At 39.4% G+C, this 26,327-nt stretch overlaps 1 protein-coding gene and 1 long non-coding RNA gene across 7 annotated transcripts in view; one reads left to right on the forward strand and one right to left on the reverse strand.

Annotated features, from left to right (window-relative positions):
• LOC133632725 (uncharacterized) overlaps positions 1 to 26,270 on the forward strand; it is a 47,236-nt gene extending 20,966 nt beyond the window's left edge. Inside the window, exons 1-3 of one of the 2 annotated variants that reach the window (XR_009821697.1) lie at positions 14,520 to 14,931; positions 18,232 to 18,323; positions 25,969 to 26,270. This is a non-coding gene — a long non-coding RNA (uncharacterized LOC133632725). Of the gene's footprint in view, positions 1 to 14,519; positions 14,932 to 18,231; positions 18,324 to 25,968 lie in introns of those variants that run through there. The other variant, XR_009821696.1, reaches the window with a different exon arrangement.
• The window catches only part of slc7a9 (solute carrier family 7 member 9), a 37,120-nt gene continuing 25,287 nt past the window's right edge, over positions 14,495 to 26,327 (reverse strand). For all 5 annotated transcript variants that reach the window (XM_062025299.1, XM_062025264.1, XM_062025292.1 and 2 more), the window contains exons 4-13: positions 24,645 to 24,887; positions 24,318 to 24,443; positions 24,150 to 24,249; positions 23,973 to 24,017; positions 21,524 to 21,647; positions 18,244 to 18,347; positions 18,043 to 18,139; positions 17,823 to 17,972; positions 15,905 to 16,079; positions 14,495 to 14,882 (exon numbers count right to left, since the gene is read on the reverse strand). In XM_062025299.1, coding sequence (XP_061881283.1) covers positions 14,821 to 14,882; positions 15,905 to 16,079; positions 17,823 to 17,972; positions 18,043 to 18,139; positions 18,244 to 18,347; positions 21,524 to 21,647; positions 23,973 to 24,017; positions 24,150 to 24,249; positions 24,318 to 24,443; positions 24,645 to 24,887 — 1,226 coding nt within the window. In that variant the 3' untranslated portion in view covers positions 14,495 to 14,820. The remainder of the gene's footprint in view (positions 14,883 to 15,904; positions 16,080 to 17,822; positions 17,973 to 18,042; positions 18,140 to 18,243; positions 18,348 to 21,523; positions 21,648 to 23,972; positions 24,018 to 24,149; positions 24,250 to 24,317; positions 24,444 to 24,644; positions 24,888 to 26,327) is intronic.

A 26,327-nucleotide genomic window follows, 5' to 3' on the forward strand; every position in this document is an offset into this window, starting at 1 on the left:
TACATTTTTGGTATTCAGAGTATTTTCTGTCTCTGTCTTTTATGGCAGCTAATAGGTCCGGATTCATCCATGGTTCCGAGCGGGCTTTGATCCTGACTGTTTTCACGGGAGTCATGTCATTTAGTATCTTTAGGAACGCCGTTTTGAAGCGATCCCAAGCAACATCGACCAGGTTGCTCGCGAGCACAGGGGACCAGTCCCACTCATCTAATTTTAAATTGAAATTGTCATTGGAGTATTTTTTGAGGGATCTGGATTGGGCTGTTATGTGGCCATTGGCTTTGGGTTTAGCTATTTTGCGGGTGCAGAAGGTTAGATAGTGGTCGCTAAGACCGCAGATCATGACCCCACTATTTTTTATTTTAGGCCGGTCTGAAGTGAGAATGAGATCTATGGTTGATTGGGTGGAATCACACACCCTTGTAGGTAGCGCTATTAGCTGGGAAAGACCGTGCAGATTACAAAACTTGCTGTAGGATCTGCAGACAGGCGCATCTTTGCGTTGAATATCTGTGTTCAGATCCCCAGTTATAATTTTCTCCACGTTGTCTGTCCCCGCCAAGCATTCTTCCAAAGCCCCATAGAAATCAGGGAGGCCAGGTAGGGGTGGGGGAGTATTTCCTTTTGGCGGGCTTTTTTGAAGACAAAGAGAAAGAGAACAACGAAAATGTTTGTGTAAAGGCGCCTCTAAATCCTGTGTATGCCGCGTCCTCGACCGTCAGAGACCGGGGAGAGGCCGCGTGGGCCCCCGCCATCTCGTGCAGTTCCCCGTCATCACCGATGTCTGGGTCGCCGTCCGCCGCCGCGCCGTTCACCGCCGCTGAGTCGCTGCCTTCTCCGATGACTGGGTCGTCCTCCACCGCCGCCGCCGAGCCTCCGACCGTGTCGATGAACGGGGCGAAGTCCTCCGCCGCGCCGCCGATCGCTGGAGCACAGGTGAGCTTGAGCTGAGATGAGCCGTTAGCCGATTACACATGCAATTGGACACCTTGATAAATTAACATTTAACATTAACATTTGATCAAATGTTGTGAGTTTAACGACTGCCTGTTTGTGCTCATCTTATTCATACATGCAACCAACAGTACTGCACTTGTAAGATAGTGTGTGTGTGTGTGTGTGTGTGTGTGTGTGTGTGTGTGTGTGTGTGTGTGTGTGTGTGTGTGCGTGTGTGTGTGTGAGTGTGTGAGTGTGTGAGTGTGAGTGTGTGTGTGTGTGTGTGTGTGTGTGTGTGTGTGTGTGTGTGTGTGTGTGTGTGTGTGTGTGTGTGTGTGTGTGTGTGTGTGTGTGTGTGTGTGTGTGTTAAATAAGAAAATATTATTTGTGATTAACACATGGTTTCATATCAAAGTTGTAAACTGTAAGTACCGGAAGGTTAGACGTAAGTGCCTACAAGTATCAATGCTCTCTGTTGTTTTCTCAGTGAAATTTAGTTGGAAATAATTAGAAAACGTTGGCACGACATTGTTTATCCAGCAGCGCCTGTGCACGGCATAAAGCACTGCACAAACAAGGGATGCAGCAAACGAAGCATGAACATGGCATGTTTTTTTATTTATAACATCGTTCATTGTTTAAAACACTGAACTAGCAATAGAGCCCAGACCTCTGCCAAGGCTGACCGAGCTTAACGCCTTATGTTCTCGACAATTATGCTCCATTCCAGTCCTATAGGTGCCAGTAAAGCGCATTACAAAATAGATGCCACTGCAGCTCTATCCGCCAGATTTGTTGCTCACTGCCCCACCTTCAAAATTTGTAAACAATAATTCCTCAACCCACCAATTTTCTTCACCAATACCAACACTAACAAACTTATTCCAAAATGTACTCAACACCCAAAACATGTCACTTAGCAGCATTATTTTTGTACAAAACAACAACCCAAAGATAAGACTATTTCCCCAAAGTAGACTATTTTAAAGTACTGCTTCCTTTTACATCACCACACACTGTGTGCCTGGATTTGCTTTTAAAAATGTTGTCTATGAGGGTGTTATATTTAATAATGGGTCATACAAATGTGTGATGAAAAAACATTCTGCTTGTTTTGCTTTGTATACAAAATAATTACTTCAATGAAGAAATAGACAGAAGTAATCATTGAAAAATGTTATGACTCCTTAATTTGCTAATTATTTAACCTCACTCATGAATAAAATAAAGTTTTTGTGTATTTAATACATCATTTATTGCATCTGAAACCTCGGCTCATGTTAGTCATTTTAGGCGATTTCTAATGCATTTTGGAAAAGGTCGCTGGACTGATTGCAAGGTTCTAATTCATAATGATATTTCAGCATCTGATTGGCAAATCCCACTAATGTGATGATAACGATATGCGAAAAAGTCTTCATCACAGTTATCCATTAACGAGACCGTCTTAGAGTGTATTTTGTGTCTGCGTGTGTGTTAGAGTGTTCCATGGTTTCATTAGCATATTTATCATATTCCCTCTCAATCAGGCTACATTGATTAGGACACTCTTGAGTCCAGTCAATAACTGATAGAAGCAACTGCACTTGATTACAGTGATCACAACAAGGTTTCTTCTTTGAGGAATCACTGCCATCCTGTGGGAAAGAGTATTAACAACAAAAATATTACAGAGCACCACAGCCAAATGTTTGTCAGTCTAGTCTGGTTCTGTTTTTGTTTGGTCTTAACATTGTAAAGGGTCCCAAAATAACTGCACTTTTTTGGGGGGAATCATGCAAATCGTTCACAATCATTATGAAAGACATTTCTACGGATGGATATATATTTTTTGATGCATTATAAATATTAAATAAACGCAGTGTTGGCGCTAGGAATTTTCAAAATAGGGTACCAAGGACCCTGTCAAGTCATAAAAATGGGGTCCCACAGTAAATTTTTGGGGTCCCACTTTTTGAAAATAAATGATAAATGTATGCATTATCCTGTTATATCCAGTGTTGGGTAAGTTACTGAAAACCAGTAACTAGTTACAATTACTAGTTACTTAATTTCAAAATTTATTTTTTTCTTCTTTTTTTTTTAAAGCTCCCATTAATGCCCTTTTAGCCTTCATTTCAGTACTGTTATTGCACTGGAGAATAATACAATCTGTTGATCAACTTGACATGCATTTTAATTTTTATTTTAACATAATTAATGAAAAACAGTGCAACATAAAAAGGCATTTCTCCTTTCTTTAAACTTGGACCAATGACCATTAATAAAAAAAACAAGTTAAAGTGCAACATAAGAAGGCACATCATCTTCCTTGAAACATAGATAGTGAAATAAAGCCTGACATCTGGAGTGATGCTCCTGTCTTCCACACTTGGAGTCATGGATTGTAGAATCCTTGTTTTCAGTGGCAGGGATCAGTGACACAGATGGTGAAGTTTCAGTGCTCAGTGGAGATGTAACACTTTTGAGGGGTTTAAGCACCTGGAGGACCTCCTCTGCCACTCTCACATCATCATCAGACAGGTTGATGATGTCTTTGACATTTTTCTTCAGGGTCTTGTGGGTCAATGCAGAGTATATAGGTGCCTGCTGCTCCAACATATCATAAGTGGAGTTCCACTTCGTTGGGACATCATGTATGAGCTTTATGAGTAGGCAGCTTTAGCATTTCTTGCTTTGTCTTAAGTACATGAGCAGCTGTTGTGCTAGGAAACCTCCTTCCTGATCCATTCTTTTGACTGAGATGTGATGCCAAATTCACTACATGTGCAAAGCACCTACCTGTGGTCCCAGTCCTGCCTCATTCACTGCAATTATTTGATTTTTGGCATTATCACTTGTGACTGGGATATCTTGATCTTCCATTCCTCCACTGCTTGTGTCAGTACCTGCGCAAGGTGACTCTCGTAGAGGGGGCGTGTCTTCTCATCTCCCAGTCTGCTGTGATGAAGTGAGCGCTTATCGTCACATTGTTCCCCTGGACGTGCACCAGTCTGTCATGAGCGCAACAGATGATGCTAGGGATAGTTCATCATCCACAACTTTTTTCTTCTCCTGCTCATAAAGATCTGGCACAATCTTATCGCTAAAGTGGGTGCGCGACGGGATGTCGTAACGTGGCTCAAGCACGTTCAGCATGTGTTCAAAAGCCTCGTCTTGCACAACGGAGTCTGCACCTATAAACACACCGATTAAATGGCGCGGGGCGTTCAAGCTCTTCCGTTACTCCGCTCGCCATGACCACGCTGTGTGTGGACTGAACGTGCATGCGAACAACCTTTTTGTTTTGTTTTATATATCAAACCGCGGATCACGTGTGTGCCTCCCCTTCCCATACCCACACCCAGACACACACACACACGGCTCTTTTTTTCTCTCCGGCTTGTGACAGAGAAAGATTTAGAAGAACGACACCGCAGCGCATCTGTTTCTAGCCAATACTACATAAAAAATAACGTAAAATAACGCAGTAACGCATCATGTAGTAACGGTAACTGAGTTACTGAATATAAAAAAATAACGCGTTAGATTACTAGTTACCGCCGAAACTAACGGCGTTACAGTAATGCGTTACTTTGTAACGTGTTAGTCCCAACACTGGTTATATCTCACATTCTATATCAGACCTGGGCATTGTACGCCCGCGTGAAGCCAATCATAAATTACAAAATACATTTCAAAAAGTATCTATGTCGAGTGTGCAATACAACGGTGCTGCTTTTGTTTTGAAAAGCGTTATTTGTATTACTTCCGTGTGGACGTATGCGCGTGTGCGATTGTGAGTGAATTGAACGGCGCAATCACAAATTACAAAATAAAGTTTAAAAAACTTCTATGTCGTGCGTGCAATACAACTGTGCTGCTTTTATTTTGAAATGTGTTATTTATGCCGTATGTCCGGGGGGAACCTGTGAGTGAAGGTGCACAGCGACAAGTGATGAGATGCTAAAAAAAGAAAAGTTGATGACGAATGGCATGTTTTCAACAAGACATGGACTGCCAAGTATTTCTTTACATAAATTAATGGTAAAGCCGTGTGCTTAATGTGTAGTACACAGGTTGCTGTGTTTAAAGAATATCATTTTAATCGCCACTACACGAAGAAACACGAGGGAAAATACCGGAATGTGTCTGATAAAGCGCGCGCAAGGGAGGCCGATGCGTTGATGGTAAAACTGCAAACCCAACAAGGACTTTTTGCCATATTTCACACCCCCAGAGATGCAGCCGTCAGGACAAGTTTTGTCATTTCTCACAAAAGCGCCAGAAAAAGTAAGGCGTTTTCTGACGGAGAGTTTGTTAAGGAGTGCTTATTGGACTTTGTTGCGCTGTATGCCCGGAGACATGGACTGTTTTTCGCTAACTTTGGATGAGAGCTGTGATGTACGCAGGGGCGCCGAAAAGGGGGGGTAAAGGAGACGGATTCTAGGGGGCCATGATGGAGGGGGGCCCAGAGAGGCCCCTAATGATGATGAAATTATAATACAGAAAAAATAATGCCACTAAGTTATTAACTATCATATAATCACACATGTTTTATTTTCCATGTCCTGGTAACAATACCTTTATTTGTTTTGGAAGCATCAACACATGCAGGGCCCTCCCTTCCCCCCCCCCTCTATTTACGTAAAATGGTTCAGTCTGACTGGATCAGCTGCAGGTAGAGCACCGCTATTTGTCACAGACAGTAGTGATGGGATCGGCAGTTCTTTTGACTGTACTGAATCACTAGAATCAGTTCCTTAAAATGATTCGTTCAAAAAATTTGTTCACCGAATCCCCCCCCCCCCCCCCCCAAATAAAAAAATAGGAGGGGGGGGGGGGGCATGCGTAGTACAGTACAGTGCAGACATTCGCGGGAGAAGCAGCAAATAGGCGCCCACACAACACTACCGCCCCTCCCTGAATCACGTTCGCGAACGACACAACACTAAGGGGGCGCCCCTTAGTACAGTACGTAGTACAGTACAGTGCAGACATTCGCGGGAGAAGCAGCAAATAGGGTGAACGCGAGTCCCCACGCACTGCGTAGGGACTCGCGTTAATCTAACAACAACAACAGTTGCAGTAGAAGGGATAATAATAATAATAATAATATGAATCAGAATTGATCCCCAAGGAGAAATTTATTTTTGTTACAATAACTGTGTAAATAATAGCCTATGTATGTGTACATACATTAGTTATTATTTTTATTTTAAATCTTCTCAAAACAGCCTGCCCTACACTTTACCCCCCGCCCGTAGACTGCTAGTAGACTAGTAGTCTACTCTCATAACTTTATGTGTTGAGATAATGGGGACGTGTGTTTGTTTTCATGTGGCTTGTTTTCATGGGATCGGCAGTTCTTTTGACTGTACTGAATCACTAGAATCAGTGACTGACACAGCGCCACACTGTGGCTGCAGTTCAGTACGTGAACCGAATCACTTCTGCAGTTCTTTTGACTGTACTGAATCACTAGAATCAAGTGACTGACACAGCACCACACTGTGGCCGCAGTTCAGTACGTGAACCGAAACCACTTCTGCAGCAGCAGTACAGTTTAATTGCAAATCAGCATTATTATAATGATGATGATAGCTACTAAACAACATCAACAACAACAGTTGCAGTAGAATGGATAATAATAATAATAATAATAATAATATGAATCAGAATTGATCCCCAAGGAGAAATTTATTTTTGTTACAATAACTGTGTAAATAATAGCCTATGTATGTGTACATACATTAGTTATTATTTTTATTTTAAATCTTCTCAAAACAGCCTGCCCTACACTTTACCCCTCGCCCCCGCAGAGTAGAGAGCAAGAGCGTTGTCGTTCACTGAGTGATTCATGTCGTTAATCCGCGGTGAATTAATCGTTCGCTCAGTCCCTCCCCCCGCCCTCTCATTGGCTGCGTCGTTCGCCGACGTCGAGGGTTCAGTGAGTCACAGAATGCGCCAGTTCCACTCATACCGGCATGGTCGCGGCGGAGCTAAACTGAACTGAGAAAGGAACGAATCAGTTCATGAAGTGATTCGGTTCAGTACGTTCACTCAAAAGATTTGTTCTTTCGAACGAATCGTTCGCGAACGACACAACACTAACAGACAGCGCCACTGCGGGCAAAGCGGAGGAGACAGCAGTATGCCTCAAAAATCAGGCAGCCAAAAAAGAAAGGAAAATAAAATAAGAGAGGAGAAGGAGTTGAAGGGTCGACAATATGTCACCCAATATTTCCAAAAAAAGGTGGGTTTGTTAGTTGTGGTGGAAAGTTATGCATATTAACTTTGTCCCTGTCTGTGGTAATAAGCTAGCTCACTTTTCTCACCATGTTAGCTCAAGAAAACTCTGGATTTTTACATTTTACTGCTATATTAGTTAAATAATCAATCCAGTCAAACATTTATCAAGCTGTTCATATTCAATAATAGTTGATCTCCCCTCTGTCAAAATGATGCCTCATTCTGAACAGAGTCAAGTGCACCAGCAGCAGCAGCAGCTGTCTGTCAGCCCCCAAGTCCCCCTGCCCCTGAATCAGCCCCAGTGCCCCCACATGAGGAAGGAGGTGAGCAGCTGTGTGTGTTGAAATAATAATAACAATAATATAATACAAAATATAATACATTTTACTACAGTCTCAAGAATCAATGGTGCAGCAAATAAATGACTCAAAATGAATTCCATTGTATTCAGAGTGTTTAGTTCTTCCCCTACTGTACATGTCAACTGTGATGCTGTTCTTCTTTCAAAAATATGGTAATGATAGTCAAAAATACCATTAAAATGCATAATTGTATGTAAAATAGCATCAACAAATGTTGCCGCTGTGTTGAGGGCCCTGTAAAGAGTCTTTTCATGGGGCCCAAAATCCCTGGCGGCGCCCCTGGATGTACGTGACACCGCCCAGCTGCTCTTCTTCTTACGTGGGATAACTGCAGACTTTCAAATCACGGAGTAGCTGGCAGCCATGCAGTCAATTAAAGAGACAACCACAGGTAATGACTTGTTCACATAGGTAAATGCATATTTGGACATGTTAGGACTGAAATGGGACAAGCTGGCAGGTGTGACAATCCAATCCACTTTATTTATATAGCACATTTAAACAACAAAATGTTTCCAAAGTGCTGCACAACAATATTAAAAACAATATTCAAATATTATCCTTAGCTCCACCAATGACTGAATAAAAAGAAAAAACAATTACATATAAAACCAATATAAAAAACAATATAAAATAAATATGATTAAAAACTATTTTTAACAACAGATGGTTGTCCAAATCTGACGGGGAAAAATGTTGGATAATGCAGGATAAAGTGACCATCAAAAGCAATCTGCTTTTGTATAAAGTTAATTTAGGTTAAATTAAATTATTATTATTATTATTTATTATTATTATTATTATCATCATTATTATTTATCTTACGGTATATCAAAAATAATATTGAGCAAAATTTAATTGAAATATTGTCGTGTGGCCCTCCAGCAGTGCTCGGGTTGCTTATGCGGCCTCCGGTGAAAATTAATTGCCCACCCCTGTTCTATATTGTGTTTTGGAGAAAAGGCTGTCATAAACGTTACTTAATTAATTAAGAAAATAATACAAAAGAAAACACATTTTTATGCATATGTAAATGTATTCAGTTATAAACATTCATTCACTTTATTCTTTCCTTCATGGATCTAAACTTTACCGCTGCCGGTATTTTTTTCTATATTTTCATTTAATAAATTGTAGGTGTATTTATTTCAGTATAAAAGTATAAAAAGTTTTTTGCTTCGATCATGAAATTATGATAATGGTGTGCCAGGGCACACATGCATATGACACATTTAATTGATTATTCTCACCTGTATGCAGATCATCAGTCGTTTAAAAACCGCCACATCTACACTTTCATGTCAAATAATGCCAACAAACTTAGAATTTTGCAAGTTAGTGTCAATGTCATTTAATACAGAGGCACTCAATGCCCGACAGCATTTCATCTCTGGCTTCGTGATGGCCATAAGCTGTGTGTTCCCCTTTAAGAATGGCGGTATGTGGGGTGAGTGAGTGTGTGAGTGAGTGGGCAAGTTAGGAGAGGGAGCACTAGCATGTTCAGGAGTGTTAATAGCACGGTGGATGTTTGCTTGGCTTTGTGGAAAACATAAATAAAGAGTTGTAAAAAATCGACGGCCTCGTCATTCCCCGCGCTCCTCCACCACGCAGGAAAGGTGTAACCTGATGTTTCCTGGTGCCTGGTGATTTTGCATCTTTGAAAATCAGTTCACCCGGTCTAAAAGGTGTTCTTTTTATTAGCTTGTTTACATGGCATGCAAAACATCTTTCCATCTTCATAAGTGAGCCATTTGCTGAAAAGTGGCTCCTGAAGCCACTTTTCATTGAAGCTTCGCTTCTTGGGTTTATTGCTCGCCATGACGAAAACAATAACATGCGGGAGTCCTGATACCGGAAATGCAGTATTTGTGATCGATAAAACTTTTGGCGAATCAAAATTTAAGAAATTGTACCTAAAAGTGCACTACTTTGAAATCGACCAATAACTAATAATTATTAATTTGACCCGGCAAATATAAACAAAAGAAAACACCGGCGGAAAGCGATAATCAATCAAAAACATTTTTTAAACAAGCAAACCAGGCGGTAAAAAAAAAATCCACGTCCGGGGGACTTCCGGAAATATGCGTCCTTTCTGATTTCAATGTGTAAAACAAAAAGTGCGTTAACGCCAACACTGTAAATGTAAAGAAAAGTCCGCTTACAGCGGAGCCAAAGGGAGCTCCTTTATTTTGCCCATAAAATCCAATAAATAAACATTCAAAAACTGCCAATAATACTCCATTTACATTTCGTGACTTAAATATCAAACAAGTATTAGCAATATTGTTATTATAAGCGCTAACGCAGACAAACAATTTATAGTGTCGCCGTGATCACTACCATGCATCTCTATGTTTACATCATCGCGTGGCCTGCTGCTTTCTTACTCCCTGTAAGTTATCATAAATCATGCATCTCACCTGAACAGAAAAAGTCTGAGTAGGTATTGGGACAAGTTGGTACACTTCGACAGGCAAAAGACGCTTGGACGCATGAATATTGACATAGCGGCAGTTTTTCAAAACATGGCAACATGAAAAGAGGAGCAGAGAGGGCTTGTCTGGATCAAAATGATGTATTCACTACATCCTATAGGGCCCTGTTCTCCCATTTGCGCAAAAGTGTTTTTTTACACGCTTGAAGTTACTCACGTTTTTCTTATTCGTATTCTCTCATCCAGACTGCAGACCCGGCCACCCCGCATAAATTAGACAAAAGCTTTTGAGTTTGGAATGAAGGCTGATTCATTACTAATGAGGCTGACTTTTTTTTCTTGGTTATGTGAAAACTGTGAATGCCATTGAAATCCTTTAAAAAGATTTGAAAGAGGCAGATAGTGCTTCGCGGGCAAAACATTTTCACTCAAGCGCATGGGAGAATAGTTGCCTTTAATTAACAAGCTAGCGTTATACTTTCCCTATGTTATGCTTATCCAAGTATTTTCTATTGCCACTCTCGAAGTGAATGTCGGTTGAATTGTCCAAAAGAAAAGAAAAATAATGTGTTGTTTATTGTGCCAAAAATGTCCTGGAAACTATCCATGACTAAAATACGTCATCATAGACATTATATTGGTTTTAGCTTGTTTAATTTAAAAAGGTGAAGAACATCAAATAATTTTTCTGTATGCAGCCCTGAGTGAAAACAATGCTTGGACCTAATAGATCTTGTGGGTTTTTTTCTCATGCATTAAATATCTACACTTGGCATACCTCCTGCAGCATGTACCCCACAGAAAATGTTAATTTCTTCCAAACCTGGATCAAAGGGTGATGAAACAGAATGTAACTGCGTATTTTCACATACAAAGTAACAAAAAGCATCAACTTAATCACAATATTTTGTTACCTTAAGGCTACAAATCTGAAGCGGTCCGTCTTTAAACCACATCCCTGACAGAAAACCCCTCAACACCGTCGACATTTGCAAAGTCTTTATGCGGGCTTTGTGTAGGACTGTTCACAGCCAAACGGAACCGCTTCAGGCTTTTCTTTTTGACAGTTGCGCACTAATTTGGCAGAATCATCCAGCCCTGCCAACGCAGATTTACAATACTAACAGTTTAGAAACGGGCTTATCATACACAACAATAGAGGACATTCAAACATACTTCTGTTGTGGCTCCTAGACTTTGGAAACATTTTAACAATGATAAAAAATAAAAATAATTTTTTTTTTTTGCAAATATATTTTATTGCATTTTACAGTTAAAATCCCATTTGACAATCATACTTTGCTCACTCAGGCCCTTCATACATACACACATCCACTCATCCACACTCACATGCACGCTTGAGGAGAGAGGTGCACTTGGGCTTTAACAACTCAAGGTTTACAGTATAGACATTATTAGAAAAAGTACCCAGATATTGTATATATTCATCCATCCTGCACAGGCTCAGGATCAGCAGACGATCCAGACCATAGCAAGATGGATGAATATTCCTCGGCATCAAGGATCCTCAGGAAGTGATCACTAGATCATCTCCCGGGGACCTCTCCACCGTTCAAACTTAAAAAAGAAGAAGAAAGTCACATTTTCGTGGCTTGATCAGATGCAAAAAAATGTTTCAATAAAAATAATTAAATTTAAAAAAAGAAAGTCACAAAAAAAGCAAGTAAACCGTGACAAAACCATATCAAAAGTGACTCAAAAAAGCAATGATAGTGTGGGGAAAATACAAAAAATAATAATAATAAAAAAGGAATAAAACTACAAAAAAGATGAGACACATTTTTATTTTTTTTCTTCCTTCCCCTTTCCCTTCTTTCCTTTCTTTCCCCTTTCTTTCCTCCCCTCCCTTTCGCGAGAAAATAAATAAATAAAATGTCTATAAGTTATGATTCAATATATGTCAGTAAAGCCTTCCAGGTTAGTTCCCATTCACTCATACTTGTAGAGTTTATAAATCTTATTTTTTCAGTAGTAATTACGTTCACAAGTTCATTTAACAAGTTCCTGAAGTTTGGTGCAGATGGAGTTTTCCACTCTTTGAGAATGAGTCTTTTGGCCAAAACCTTCCCGAGAAGCAACACAGCTGTAATATATTTTGGGAGTTTTTGTGTTTCTGAAAACCACCCAAACAAAATTGTATCCCTGTCAGGGACAAGTTTTCTCTTATATACCCCCGAGTCAGCATCAAGGATTGGAATTGGGGGTTAAATCACCAAAAGTATTCCCGGGCGCGGCCACCGCTGCTGCTCACTGCTCCCCTCACCTCCCAGGGGGTGATCAAGGGTGATGGGTCAAATGCAGAGGATAATTTCACCACACCTAATGTGTGTGTGACAATCATTGGTACTTTAACTTTAACTTTAAAAGAAGAAGATGCTGGACAAAAATGGTTGAATAATTGGACATTCCCAAAACGAATGAGACAGTGATCCTTCAGCTGATTTACATTTATCACAAAGTGGAGATGTATCAGGATAACATTTGTGTAATGAGACTTTGGAGTAATAAAGACGGTAAATCACTTTAAACTGCATGAGCCTAAGTCTGCTGTTAATTAAGCAATTGTGAATTTGAGAGAGTGTCCGTTCCCATTGCTGTTTCGGTATTGTTGTTCTTAGTTCCTGTTCCTATGCTCTTTTAACACCGTCTTCTGATGTATTGGGCATAATGAAGCAGCTGGCAAATTTGGCGATAAGCTTTTTACTTGTAGGGGATACATTTAGTAATTCTAAGACAGGGTGTTTTTCATTAACCAGCTGAGGATTTGAAATGTTTTCTTTAATACATTTTCTTACACCTGCAAATAGCGGAACAAACTGGATTGGGACTAATTTAATTTGATTTACAATTGCTCAAATGACGCAAGACTGTCCTCGAAATAAATGTATTTTATGCATTAAATTCCATTTTAGTACCAGATAAAACAAATGTTCTGTCTGTTATCGATGGAATAAATGCATGATTGTGGCACATCGGTGAATACATAGTTAGATTGGAGATATGTAATTGTTTTTTAATTTGAGAAATCATTTTGATAGAATTTCTTACTACTACACTATGGTTTGTTGATTCAATAGAAGAGACTGGTTTAGTAAAAAGTAGAGATAGCAATAATGTGTAAGGTTTAACTAATGACTGCAGTTCAAATTTCAGCCACAGAGGACCAGAATTGAGTGATTACTTTTTTGGGAACCCCATCTTCCAATAGGTCAATGCGTTCAGATTTGATGCCCAGTAATAATTTTTGAACATTGGAAGATCCAGTCCCCCTTCCTTTGTAGATCTGAGTAAGTGCTTTTTGGATATTCTGCGTTTTTTTATATCCCCACGCAATATCTAGAACTAAAAATCTGCAGGAATGAGAATTGGTAAGTTTTGAAAAAGATAGATACATTTTGGCAGGGTGATCATTTTGATAGCATTTGCTCTACCTAACATAGAGATGGGTAGGGTCTTCCAATACTCAATACACCCTTTCAGTTTCTCAAAGGCTTCAGTAAAGTTACATTTTTTGTAATGATTCATAATTTTAAGATATTTTTAAGCCGAGATAGGATATATCGTTTTCTGCAACTTTAACAGGGTTTTGACTGATTTTAACATTATCTCCGAGGAACATAAGCTCGCTTTTGGACCTGTTTATTTTATAACCAGATATTCTACCAAAAGAGTCACATATTCTAAAAGAAGTGGTAATGCAATTTCTGGCTCAGTAAGTGTAACAGGTACATCATCTGCATAAAGTGAGATGAGACTCTCTGATGTGCCCACTGGAAATATTTTAATATTAAGGTTCATTATTAAACCAATAGCCAGTGGTTCTAGGGCCAAATGAAAAAGTAAGGGCGAAAGGCAGTCGCCCTATCTCACGCCGCGATGCAATTCAAAGCTATCCGATATTACATTATTGGTTATGACATATGAGTATGGTGCAAAATAAATTATTTTAACCCATTTTATAAAATGTTCTCCAAACCCAAATAATTTGAGAACATGAAATAGATAAGCCCACTCAATTGAATCAAAAGCTTTGTGAGCATCCAGAGTCAGGACGGCTGCCTTTTTGTTTCCTGTGCAGTCCGAGTACAAGTTCAATAACCTCCGTACTATCTATCTATCTACATTACCGAAAGAAGGTCTATCCTGGTTGAAACCGACCTGGTTCGGATGAATACTTTCTGTTATGTGGTTGCTTAACCTTGTTGCGAGTACCTTAGTTAGAATCTTATGGTCTAGATTGAGCAGGGAGATAGGCCTGTAATTGGCTGGATCAAGTGGATTGTTTCCCTTTTTTGGTGTTATACATATATGGGCCTCATACAAAGAGCTTGGGAGTTTGTTGTTTAAGAAAGAGTCATTTAACATTCTAAATAATATAGGGGACAGTATTTCACTAAAAGCTTGATAAAACTCTGCACCAAATCCATCTGAACCAGGGCTTTTGTTCACGGAGAAAGATCTCAGTGCTTTTACCAGTTCTTCGATTGAAATAGTATTGTCTAAAGAATTCTGATGATTTGGACTCAGTTGAGGTAGGTTTAATGCAGTAATAATACTTTTAACATAACTATACAACCCACTATTTAAATGTCATGTACAGTACACTTTACAGTAAAAATAGACTTTAGACAACACAAGGTTAACAGAAACATGTCTCTTTTGAACAATGCTCTACTGACATCTAGCGGGAATTTCTTAGAACTGCATGTTCCATCCACATTTTATAAAGCACATTCTTGTTAATAATCAAGGTGTATTGTGGATTAAGAATAAATGAAAATGAATACTGTTACAGAAGGAGTCAAATTGAAGTCAGCCTGGTTCTGCCTCTTCTCACTCACATTTCTCTGGAGGAACCACTTCCATCAGGAGCTGGAGACGCATGGTGATGGGCCCTATGAGGTGCCAGAGCATCAACACATAAGGAGTCACCTCAGCATTAAAGTAATGCAGTTATATTCCGATGTAATATTGGTAATGTGAACAACTATATAAAACGGATGGTTAGGCTGAGGTCTAACTGACTTTGAGTGACACTGTACTGGTCACCAGTCAATTACAGGGCAAATAGACAAATAACCTTTTACACTCTCATTCAAACCTATGGTCAATTTACAATCTCTAATTAACAAAAAAAATCAACACTCCCAAGTCTGAGTCTATTGTTAGCCCGGAAAAGGGTGAAGTGCCCTTTCCAGGTTGGGGAGGAGATCAAGTACCTTGGAGTTTTGTTCACGAGTGGGGAAAGAGTTGATTGTGAGATCAACAGGCGGATCGGTGGGGCGTCTGCAGTGATGCGGACCCTGCATTGGTACCGTTGTGGTAAAGAAGGAGCTGAGCGGGAAGGCAAAGCTCTCAATTTACCCTTCAATCTACATCCCTATCCTCACCTTTGATCATGAGTTTTGGGTTATGACCAAAAGGACAAGATCACGAGTACAAGTGGCTGAAATGAGTCTCCTCCGCCGGGTGGCGGGGCTCTTCCTTAGAGATAGGGTGAGAAGCATTGTCATTCGGGAGGAGCTCAGAGTAAAGCTGCTGCTCCTCCACATTGACAGGAGCCAGTTGAGGTAGTTCAAGCATCTGATCAAGATGCCCCCCGATCGCCTCCCTGGGGAGGTTTTTAGGGCGCATCCGACCGGTAGGAGACCCAGGGGAAAACCCGGGACACGGTGGAGAGACTATGTCTCCCAGCTGGCCTGGGAACGCCTTGGGATCCCCCGGGAAGAGCTGGACGAAGTGGCTGGGGAGAAGGAAGTCGGGGCTTCTCTGCTTAGGCTGCTGCCCCCATGACCCAACTTGGGATACGCAGAAGAAAATGGATGGACTGATGGACAATTAATGTAACATGAATGTTCTTGGAATGTGGGAGAAAACCCACACAAGCACAGGGAGAATGTGCAAACTCCTTACTTACTCATGAGTCTACGTGCCCACTTGACCTTCAGGTGAACAAAGGGGTAGTAAAGAAGGAGCCCACCAAGGATGAATAGAGTACAGTAGAGGTACTCCATGTCAGGGCTGTCAATGATGGGGGCCAGGACCAGGTAGCAGGACACCAAGACCATTAGGACTGCTATTATGATCGGAATCTGTAGAATATACAGTATAGTAAAACTGTGATTTTTATTCAAAGGAAAAAGTCTGTAAAAGTCGAGTTGTCTTATATTCCCTGTCATAAAAGCTTTTCTTCCTGTCACTCACACTCCACAGTGGAAAGATGAAGCAAAGGTGGCTAGCAAAATGGTCAAAAAACAGAGAAAGAGTTGTGATGCTAATTTTAAAGATAATGCCGATCAATGAAGCACAGTCAACTGACAACTGCCGAGTACCTATAGGAAGTATTATATCCTGTTTTTTCTATTGCAAACTAAAAAAACTGCCTTACTATTTGTCTTAATATATATTTTTCCAAAAACAAATCTGGAAATTGGGTTGCTTTAAATTCGGGATCGCCTTAAATTTAGGTCATTAAAAAATTTGATTAAAAAAAACAGTTGTTAATTTACTTGTATTTAATTTATTATTTATTATTATTTAATTATTCTAAAAATCTTGAAAAGTACTCTTCCAAAACCATATCTAGAAAAAGAGGGGGTCATCTTATATTCAGGGTTGTCTTACATCCGGGACAATACAGTAGGATGTTCTTGCACAACAGCACCAACAGCCTTAAAGGAACACTGATCTTTTTTGGAACGTTGCCCATCATCCACAATCCAAATAAACAAAAACACACGTCTTTCCCTTTACTGTGCGTTCTAAATAGTTGTTTTTTTAAACTGCTATAGCACAAAGCTGCTAACTATGCAGGTAATGCCGATTCACCTATAAAGCACTCTTAAAAACCTCAAACAACGTTTTGTATACATTTTGTCATGATGTACAAACAGTCACATTCATGACAACATGTAAGATTTACAGTATGTTTGGTCATTTTAAGCATTACCGTAACTTATTTTCTAGGCACATCGATTTCAAAGTTCATAGTAACAAACATTACTTCCATCAACAACATCTACCACGAATCTTGACAGACTTCATGAGCGCTAACCACAAATACTTTGGAACGAATGTTGATCTGGAACTTTACCTTTTTTAACCTGAATATACAGAGGGTGAGCTACAAGTTTTAAAAACTGGGTGCTAAGCAGATCCAGCTCTAGTGAAACACTAAGCCATCCTGTAGCACTAGTGCTGAGTAGTAAACGTTTCATCAACAAAATAAGAACATAACGAAACAGTCAGTGGGACTGATAGAATGGTTGTGTCTTTCACCACAGGACTTGTGTTTAGCTGATAAATTCAGCATAATCCTCACTCCTCAAATGAGAAATGCTAGGAGAAAATTTGTGTTTTCTTAGCAATGTTGTGGAGTTAAGAGCCGGTATCTACTGATTCAGGTGGTCCAGATTTAATGCTGTTAACGTGTGTAATTTCTACATTTCAAACTTTTCCAAACTCAAAAGTGATTCAGCAGCAGCATCTCCAGTAGCTAACATTACCTCTCGGTATTAGCAAGGCTCTGTGTCACAACGTCAGAAAAGTAGTTCCTCTGTGTTATCTCCTACAATAACAATATCGCTATACCTTGGGTAATATGCAGGTCACAGCATGTAAATGGATCATTGTTTACTTTTTTAATGTTTTTAGAGGGCTTTATAGGCAGAATAGATGAAATCCCCAATTTCTGCATTGTTAGCCACCTTGTGCTAGCAGTTTTCTACTATCTAGCACACACACAAAAAGGAAAGCAAGTGTTCTTGTCTCAGATAATAATTAGAGTTATTTATAAATTATTTCCAAAACGGTGCAGTTTCCAAAACACTCCTCACCTTGACTGGTCTTTTTAGCTCCTTCCTGGTGAAACGCATGACAATAAGAGTTGATATCGTCAGGCCGTTGAAGAACCACTGAGCAAAGCTGAAGAAGTTAATGAGGGTGTTGATGTCGGCTGGAATTATGTATAAAATAGCCAATAAACCCTGAAGAAGAAACCATATTTATCTTTATAACAGGAACACATTACCACTACTGCTAACGTGCAGCACTCACGTTAAAAATGATTGCTGGGGATGGAGTGAGACGCCTCAAACTGATGAAAGACAACACTTCTACCATGTGACCTTCTCTGCCACTTACATAGGCCAGTCTGAGAACCAAAAGATAACGTTAGGGACATGTTTGGGACGCTTTTAGACTTCTAAATCAACATCACTAAAGCCCAATCTTCTTTCATTTCAGCACCCTTGTTACCTGCCAGCAGTGAAGCAGCTTCCGTTGGCCGAGCCGATTGTAGAGAAGACAACGAAAAGTGGAACAATCCAAGACATGGGGTAAAGAACTTTGTTTCCAAAAGTCTAAAGAATGCAAGCAAGAAACGTGGTAGATAGTGATACATATCAAATAAGTTTTAGGATCACAATCAGTTTTATTGGCCAAGTATGTTTAACACACAATGAATATGACTTGGTATTTAGCTGTAATAAACAATGTTATCACACGTGATATATCTGCATTAACAAGTATTTTTTCCTTGTTTTATATGACATAGACAGAACTTATTTATGGAATATTAAATGTTTTTGTGCTGATTTGGGTGTTTTATAAGTTGTGGTGATGAGTGACCGTTTGAAGCTGGGAGGAAAAATGTACTTTTTTGGTCATTAAATGTTAATATTTGGGCATAATGACAAAACATTACAGATCATCATGGGCTTTGATATGAGGTATGACTCCATATGGTTGTCACTAGTACTATTTGATAATTGACAATTTTATTAATGGCAACATCAATGATCAAAAATCAACTAAGCAGTTGTACTGTATGGCTATATGTGTCTACCAAGCTTGGAGAAAATTAGAGTGTTTGTATATGTGTGTGTGTATGCGTGTATATATACATACATATATATTTATATATATGTATATGTGTATCTATATAAATATATTATATACATATATACGTCAGCACAAAAATAAGCGAAAAAAACTCGCACTGGTGCACTCGCTGGAAGATTTAATTCAACAATATAGCCTGAAAGAACTTTATTTAAAACTGTTGACAAGTTTTGTGCAAAATAAATGACATGCATTTAAAGGCCTACTGAAATGAATTTTTTTTATTTAAACGGGAATAGCAGATTCATTCTACGTGTCATACTTGATCATTTCGCGATATTGCCATATTTTTGCTGAAAGGATTTAGTAGAGAAAATCGACGATAAAGTTTGCAACTTTTGCTCGCTGATAAGAAAAAACCTTGCCCCTACCGGAAGTAGCGTGACGTCACAAGCAGTAGTGCTGCTCACAATTCCCCGTTGTTTACAATGGAGCGAGAAAGTGACGATTACCCCATTAATTTGAGCGAGGATGAAAGATTCGTGGATGAGGAACGTTAGAGTGACGGACTAGAATGCAGTTCAAGAGATATCTTTTTTCGCTCTGACCGTAACTTAGGTACAAGCTGGCTCATTGGAATCCACACTCTCTTCTTTTTCTATCGTGGATCACGGATTTGTATTTTAAACCACCTCGGATACTATATCCTCTTGAAAATGAGAGTCGAGAAGGCGAAATGGACATAAACAGTGACTTTTATCTCCACGACAATACATCGACGAAGCTCTTTAGCATGAGCTAACGTGATAGCATCTGTCTCAAATGCAGATAGAAACAAAATAAATAAATCCCTGACTGGAAGGATAGACAGAAGATCAACAATACTACTATCAGGAGACACCGAACCAAACACTGGACATGTAAATACACGGTTAATGTGTATTCGACGCCAGTCGAAGCCTAGCAATGCTGTTGCTAACGACGCTAACTTAACAACGGGACCTCGTCAGAGCTATGATAAAAACATTAGCGCTCCACCTACGCCAGCCAGCCTTCCTCTGCTCATCAACACCTGTGCTCACCTGCGTTCCAGCGATCGACGATGCAGTCGGCGGCCCGGAGACGTAGGAAGTCAAGGTGAGTTTGCCGCTAGCGCGTCTGCTATCCAACAAAGTCCTCCTTGTTGTGTTGCTACAGCCAGCCGCTAATACACCGATCCCACCTACAACGTTCTTCTTTGCAGCCTCCATTGTTCATTAAACAAATTGCAAAAGATTCACCAACACAGATGTCCAGAAAACTGTGGAATTTTGAGATGAAAACAGAGCTTTTTTGTATTGGATTCAATGGGGTACCAATACTTCCGTTTATCTAGTGACGTCACGCGCATATGTCATCATACATAGACGTTTTCAACCGGAAGTTTAGCGGGAAATTTAAAATTGCACTTTATAAGTTAACCCGGCCGTATTGGCATGTGTTGCAATGTTAAGATTTCATCATTGATATATAAACTATCAGACTGCGTGGTCGGTAGTAGTGGGTTTCAGTAGGCCTTTAAGTAAAACCTGGAAAAACGGTTATTTAAATCGCATATTTGTACAAATATTGGTGTATTTTTATAAGCAAATTTTAATGCTGCAAGCGAGTAATCACCTGTGATTAATCATAATTAATTCAAATTCCAAAATGTGATTAATCTGATTAAAAATAATCATTTGACAGCCCGAATACTATATATATATATATATATATATATATATATATATATATATATATATATATATATATATATATATATATATATATATATATATATATATATATATATATATATATATATATATATATATATATATATGTGTGTGTGTGTGTGTGTATATGTATGTATATGTATGTATATACATATGTGTATGTATGTATATATATACAGTATATGTATATATATGTATATATATATATATATATATATATATATATATATATATATATATATATATATATATATATATGTGTGTGTGTATACTGTATATGTGTGAATGTGTATACATGTATATATATGTAATATACATATACGTATATATACAATATCAATCTGTGCTCAGTAAGTTTGCCTTCCGGCGTACGTAAGATAGATATCAATCCAACATCATTTTAAAAGGCAACAATTGTATTGATACTAGAGGGGTACTAAGATACTAGATACAAATTGCTGACTTGGGGCTTTGCACTGTGGAGGGACATTAGCTGCTAGCTCACTAGTGAAAATGCTACATTGTGTTGAGGACGCGGTCGTTCGCTTGTGGCAAATTTGTGGAACACAGCTAGAATGTGTCATCAACAAGCATTCTTGCAATATAACGACAGTATTAAAAGCTCTATCGTCGGCCAAATTTATATCATTTATAATAGTTTATCATCTGTATTGCGCAGCCCTTCTTGCAACATTGTTGTCCTGGTTGTATGTGAAATGCGGCATCTACCACGTTAGACTAGTGCACAGGTACATTGTGTATGTTAAAAGTGGATCAAGTCCACAAAAGCTTCTTGGAGGCACACTCTATCAGATACAGGTGTGGAGAAACACATCTCATTAGCATTAAAGCTGCAGACAAAAAAAGCACTTTTAAAGTGTCATTCTATAATCAAGGCCAATACGCTGGACATTTACTTTGTAACAACCTTTGACTCTTACCACAGCTACGGCTGAAGACGACAGTAATTCATTGGTGGTCAAGATAGTGAAATAAGCAATGTTGACCATCACATAGCAGACGGCCACTAAAGGGATGCCAATGATGATGGCTAAAGGCAGGTTCCTGCAGCAAAAGGGAAATTAACAGTTGGAAAAGTTGCATTCAAACGGGCAATGGGAAATCTTCATTTACAGCTACAGCCTCAGTCTAGAGCAGTGGTTCTTAACCTGGGTTCGACCGAACCCTAGGGGTTCGGTGAGTCGGCTTAAGGGGTTCGGCGGAGCCTCCGCCGCGGAGGTCAAGACACACCCGACTCATTGTGAAAATAAAAACTTCTCCCTATCGGCGTGTTATGAATAGCCTCAAACAATGTTCCCTCTAATTTTCCATATGCGTCAGCAAACGCAAAAACTCCTTGAGCATTCAGTGGAGCACATGTGAGCACACCTGTCCCAAACCTGACTAAATAACAAATTAAATGTTGTATTATTATAATCAAATGACAGCTGTCATTTCCATGAGATTATTTTCTAATATAAGTGTTTTGGCCCACTTATAATGACAATAACAAAAAATATTGTTTTTCATGAGCTGTGTACTAGTATTGTATGTCTGGGTGGAAAACGAAGAAAAGGAACAGACTTTGCTGTGAAAATAAATAAATTATTTTATTTTATCATTTATAATTTAAAATGACATGAGAGTGGCACTTGCCAAGGTGAAGCCACGCATGTCTGAACTGGTCTCTCAAAGGCAACAGCAGAAGTCACACTGAGTTGCAGGTGTGTAATTTGTTGTGAGTTCATGCACTGTTGGTTTTGTTCTTTGAACAAAGTGATGTTCATGCACCAATAAAAAAACATATATCTTTGCCTCGAATTTGAAAAAAAAAGTGTTTTTATTTTTCACTAAAGGGTTCGGTGAATGCGCATATGAAACTGGTGGGGTTCGGCACCTCCAACAAGGTTAAGAACCACTGGTCTAGAGGGCACTAAACCCCAACAATAATAGATCGAGAGTTTAATTCATATTGCCTGTTTAACCTATCTTTTTTTAAGTGTAAATTACATCAAGCTATATTACTTAAAGGCCTACTGAAACCCACTACTACCGACCACGCAGTCTGATAGTTTATATATCAATGATGAAATCTTAACATTGCAACACATGCCAATATGGCCGGTTTAACTTATAAAGTGCAATTTTAAATTTCCCGCTAAACTTCTGGTTGAAAACATCTATGTATGATGACGTATGCGCGTGACGTCAAACGTTGAAACGGAAGTATTCGGACGCCATTGAATCCAATACAAAAAGCTCTGTTTTCATCTCAAAATTCCACAGTATTCTGGACATCTGTGTTGTTGAATCTTTTGCAATTTGTTTAATGAACAATGAAGACTGCAAAGAAGAAAGTTGTAGGTGGTATCGGTGTATTAGCGGCTGGCTGCATCAACACAAGCAGGAGGACTTTGAGGTGGATAGCAGACGCGCTATCCGACGTTAGCCGCCGACCGCATCGGTGATCGGGTGAAGTCCTTCGTCGCACCGTCGATCGCTGGAACGCAGGTGAGCACGTGTGTTGATGAGCAGATGAGGGCTGGCTGGCGTAGGTGGATAGCTAATGTTTTTATCATAGCTCTGTGAGGTCCCGTTGCTAAGTTAGCTTCAATGGCGTCGTTAGCAACAGCATTGTTAACCTTCGCCAGGCTGGAAAGCATTAACCGTGTATTTACAGGTCCATGGTTTAATAGTATTGTTGATTGTCTGTCTATCCTTCCAGTCAGGGGCTTATTTCTTTTGTTTCTATATGCAGTTAAGCCCGATTATCACGTTAGCTCCGTAGCTAAAGTGTTTCGCCGATGTATTGTCGTGGAGATAAAAGTCACTGTGAATGCCCATTTTGCGTTCTCGACTCTCATTTTCAAGAGGATATAGTATCCGAGGTGGTTTAAAATACAAATCCGTGATCCACAATAGAAAAAGGAGAGAGTGTGGAATCCAATTAGCCAGCTTGTACCTACGTTACGGTTAGAACGAAAAAAGATGCGTCCTGCACTGCTCTCTAGTCCTTCACTCTCATTTTCCTCATCCACGAATGTTTCATCCTGGCTCAAATTAATGGGGTAATCGTCGCTTTCTCGGTCCGAATCGCTCTCGCTGCATTGAAAACAATGGGAAAATGTGAGGAGCCTTTCAACCTGTGACGTCACGCTACTTCCGGTATAGGCAAGGCTTTTTTTATCAGCGACCAAAAGTTGCGAACTTTATCGTCGATGTTCTCTACTAAATCCTTTCAGCAAAAATATGGCAATATCGCGAAATGATCAAATATGACACATAGAATGGATCTGCTATCCCCGTTTAAATAAAAAAAATTCATTTCAGTAGGCCTTTAAGGGTCTAATTTTCAGTGTAAAGCAGGATATTAAAAAATATCCCCCCTACCTAAATGGGTTTTTCAGCTCCTCTGTGATGAAATTCAGTTGACTCCTGAGAATGTCGTGAATCGTAAACAGATAAGGCATCACACTTTAAAAGGCTGTCATTTTATACAAGTCATTGATGTAATGTGTGTTCATTGACACATTAGCAGAGTTGTTCCTATTGTAAACATATATTTACCACCCATCATAGGCCCAGAGTCCATTATAAAAGGCAAGTCCAATTGCCCCAACAGACACTGGCTTGTTGTCAAATGCGTTTGACAAGGTCTCTGTATTTCCTGCATACAAATAAATAAACGTTATTGTTATGTAGATAAAATGAGCCCATTTTAAATGTTATTATTACCTTGTGCCAAGAGAACTATACCAGCTCCCACTATGACGACAATGATCAACAATTTGGCTGCCGTGAAGAAGTTTTGCACATAACTTGCTAGTTTGACACTCAAACAGTTAATGGTGACAATGAAAACTGAAAAAAAGAAACATGAAAGTTAATGTTTACACAAATACAACATGCTGTATACATGAAGACAGACACGCTAAATGGACTGCGCTCTTTATTGACCCTTGACATAGTCCTTTATGTTTTGACATGCTCAAACCTCTGAAACCCAAGATTCTACATAGTGAATATAGATAACAGGTGTGAAGATATTGTATTAGGGTTTACCTATGGCTGCAGCAGACAGACACTTGGTGACAATGATAGGAGGGCTGCAGTCTGAATAGAAGGGAGCTGAGGCATACTCGCCAAAGCTCAGTGTGATGATAGCAAAGGCAGAGGGCTTCAACACCATCACTGTGGTCCAGGAGTAAAGGTATGCCACCGGGGAGCCTAAGGCCTCCATCAGATACGAATGCTCTCCTCCAGATTTAGGGATCATGGTGCCCAGCTCCGCATAGCACAGGGCTCCTGTTCAGCACAATACACCCAAGATAAAACATGATTCATGGAAATGTGCAGTTGTTTAGTATCAGGCTTTTTTCCTGTGGACAAATCAAAGTAAAGTTACTTATTTCATCCAAAACATTCATTTAATCCAGGGGTCTCAAACTCAATTTGCCTGGGGGCCACTGGATGCAGAGTCTGGGTGAGGCTGGGCCGCAAGAAAAGATTTCTTAAAAAAAAAATTTTTAAATGTCTTTATTTTTATTTTCAACACAAAATAAAAATAAAAATATAAATGAACAAAATGAGAATTAAGTAAATAAATCAGTCATAAGTAATAACAAGAGAGGAGAAGTCTAGCAAAACTCCTAGCCATTATGGACAACACCTCCCACCCACTACACTCGGACCTTGCGGGGAGAATGAGCACGTTCAGTGGAAGGCTCAGACTCCCAAAAGTCAACACGGAACGACACAGGAATCCCTTCATACCGACAGCCATCAGACTGTATAATGCATATGTTCCTTCTTGACTGCACTTAAATGTAGAGTATATGTAGAATATATTTATATTATTTATATATTATATATATAATATATTATATATATTATATTATTTATTGTTATTCTTGTCTATTGTGAGCGAACTGTGGTGCTGAATTTCCCCCAGGGATCAATAAAGTACTTTCTATTCTATTCTATTCTATTCTATTCTATTCTATTCTATTCTATTCTATTCTAACAATAATAATTCGATTTCTCCAGTCAGCAACAATGTATACACATACACATAATGTGCAACCCGGTTCACTCTCTCATCTCCCTGGTATTTTGCATACTCCTCAGCATGTCTAGTTGTATAATGACATTTTAAATTGTATTCCTTGTGCACTGCAACTTTCTCTGTGCAAATAAGACATGTGCTCAACAAAGAAATATTGCATCTCCCACTTTTCCTGGAATTGTCTTTGCTCATCACTAACCTTTCTCTTCACTGCAGGCTTTGAAAAAGACATGTTTGGGGTTGTAGAATATATTTGTATTTAACCGACGCACGGAGAATAATGTTATTTCCGCAATGTGTGTCGTTCTGCTTTTCCTCCAGACAGCAACACGGCGGTCGGCGGAAAGTACCGGGAAAAGGTGACGGCTCCCGGAGTGTTTATATGGCGTCATATAAAAATATATGTAGTGTTCATCGTGTGAGGCAATGCAAATTAAACAATAAAAAAAACAAATAACGGTTTGAATTGGTCCAGGTTATCAGGGACTTTATTACTGACGGACAAGTGTCGCCGTGTGACTGCAACCAGGCACGTAAGACAACCCTCGTCTCCATGGCAACGTTTCTCTCGCTTTCATTCATTTGCTTCTTTTCCACTAACGCAGGGGTAATTTGGACCCAAATAACAAAAATTGTCTCTGTCTGGAGCCAACGGGAGGGGGCGTGTCTTTCTCGGGAGC

The sequence above is a fragment of the Entelurus aequoreus genome, linkage group LG02 (assembly GCF_033978785.1).
Source record: "Entelurus aequoreus isolate RoL-2023_Sb linkage group LG02, RoL_Eaeq_v1.1, whole genome shotgun sequence".
In the NCBI taxonomy this organism is placed as follows: Eukaryota; Metazoa; Chordata; class Actinopteri; order Syngnathiformes; family Syngnathidae; genus Entelurus; species Entelurus aequoreus.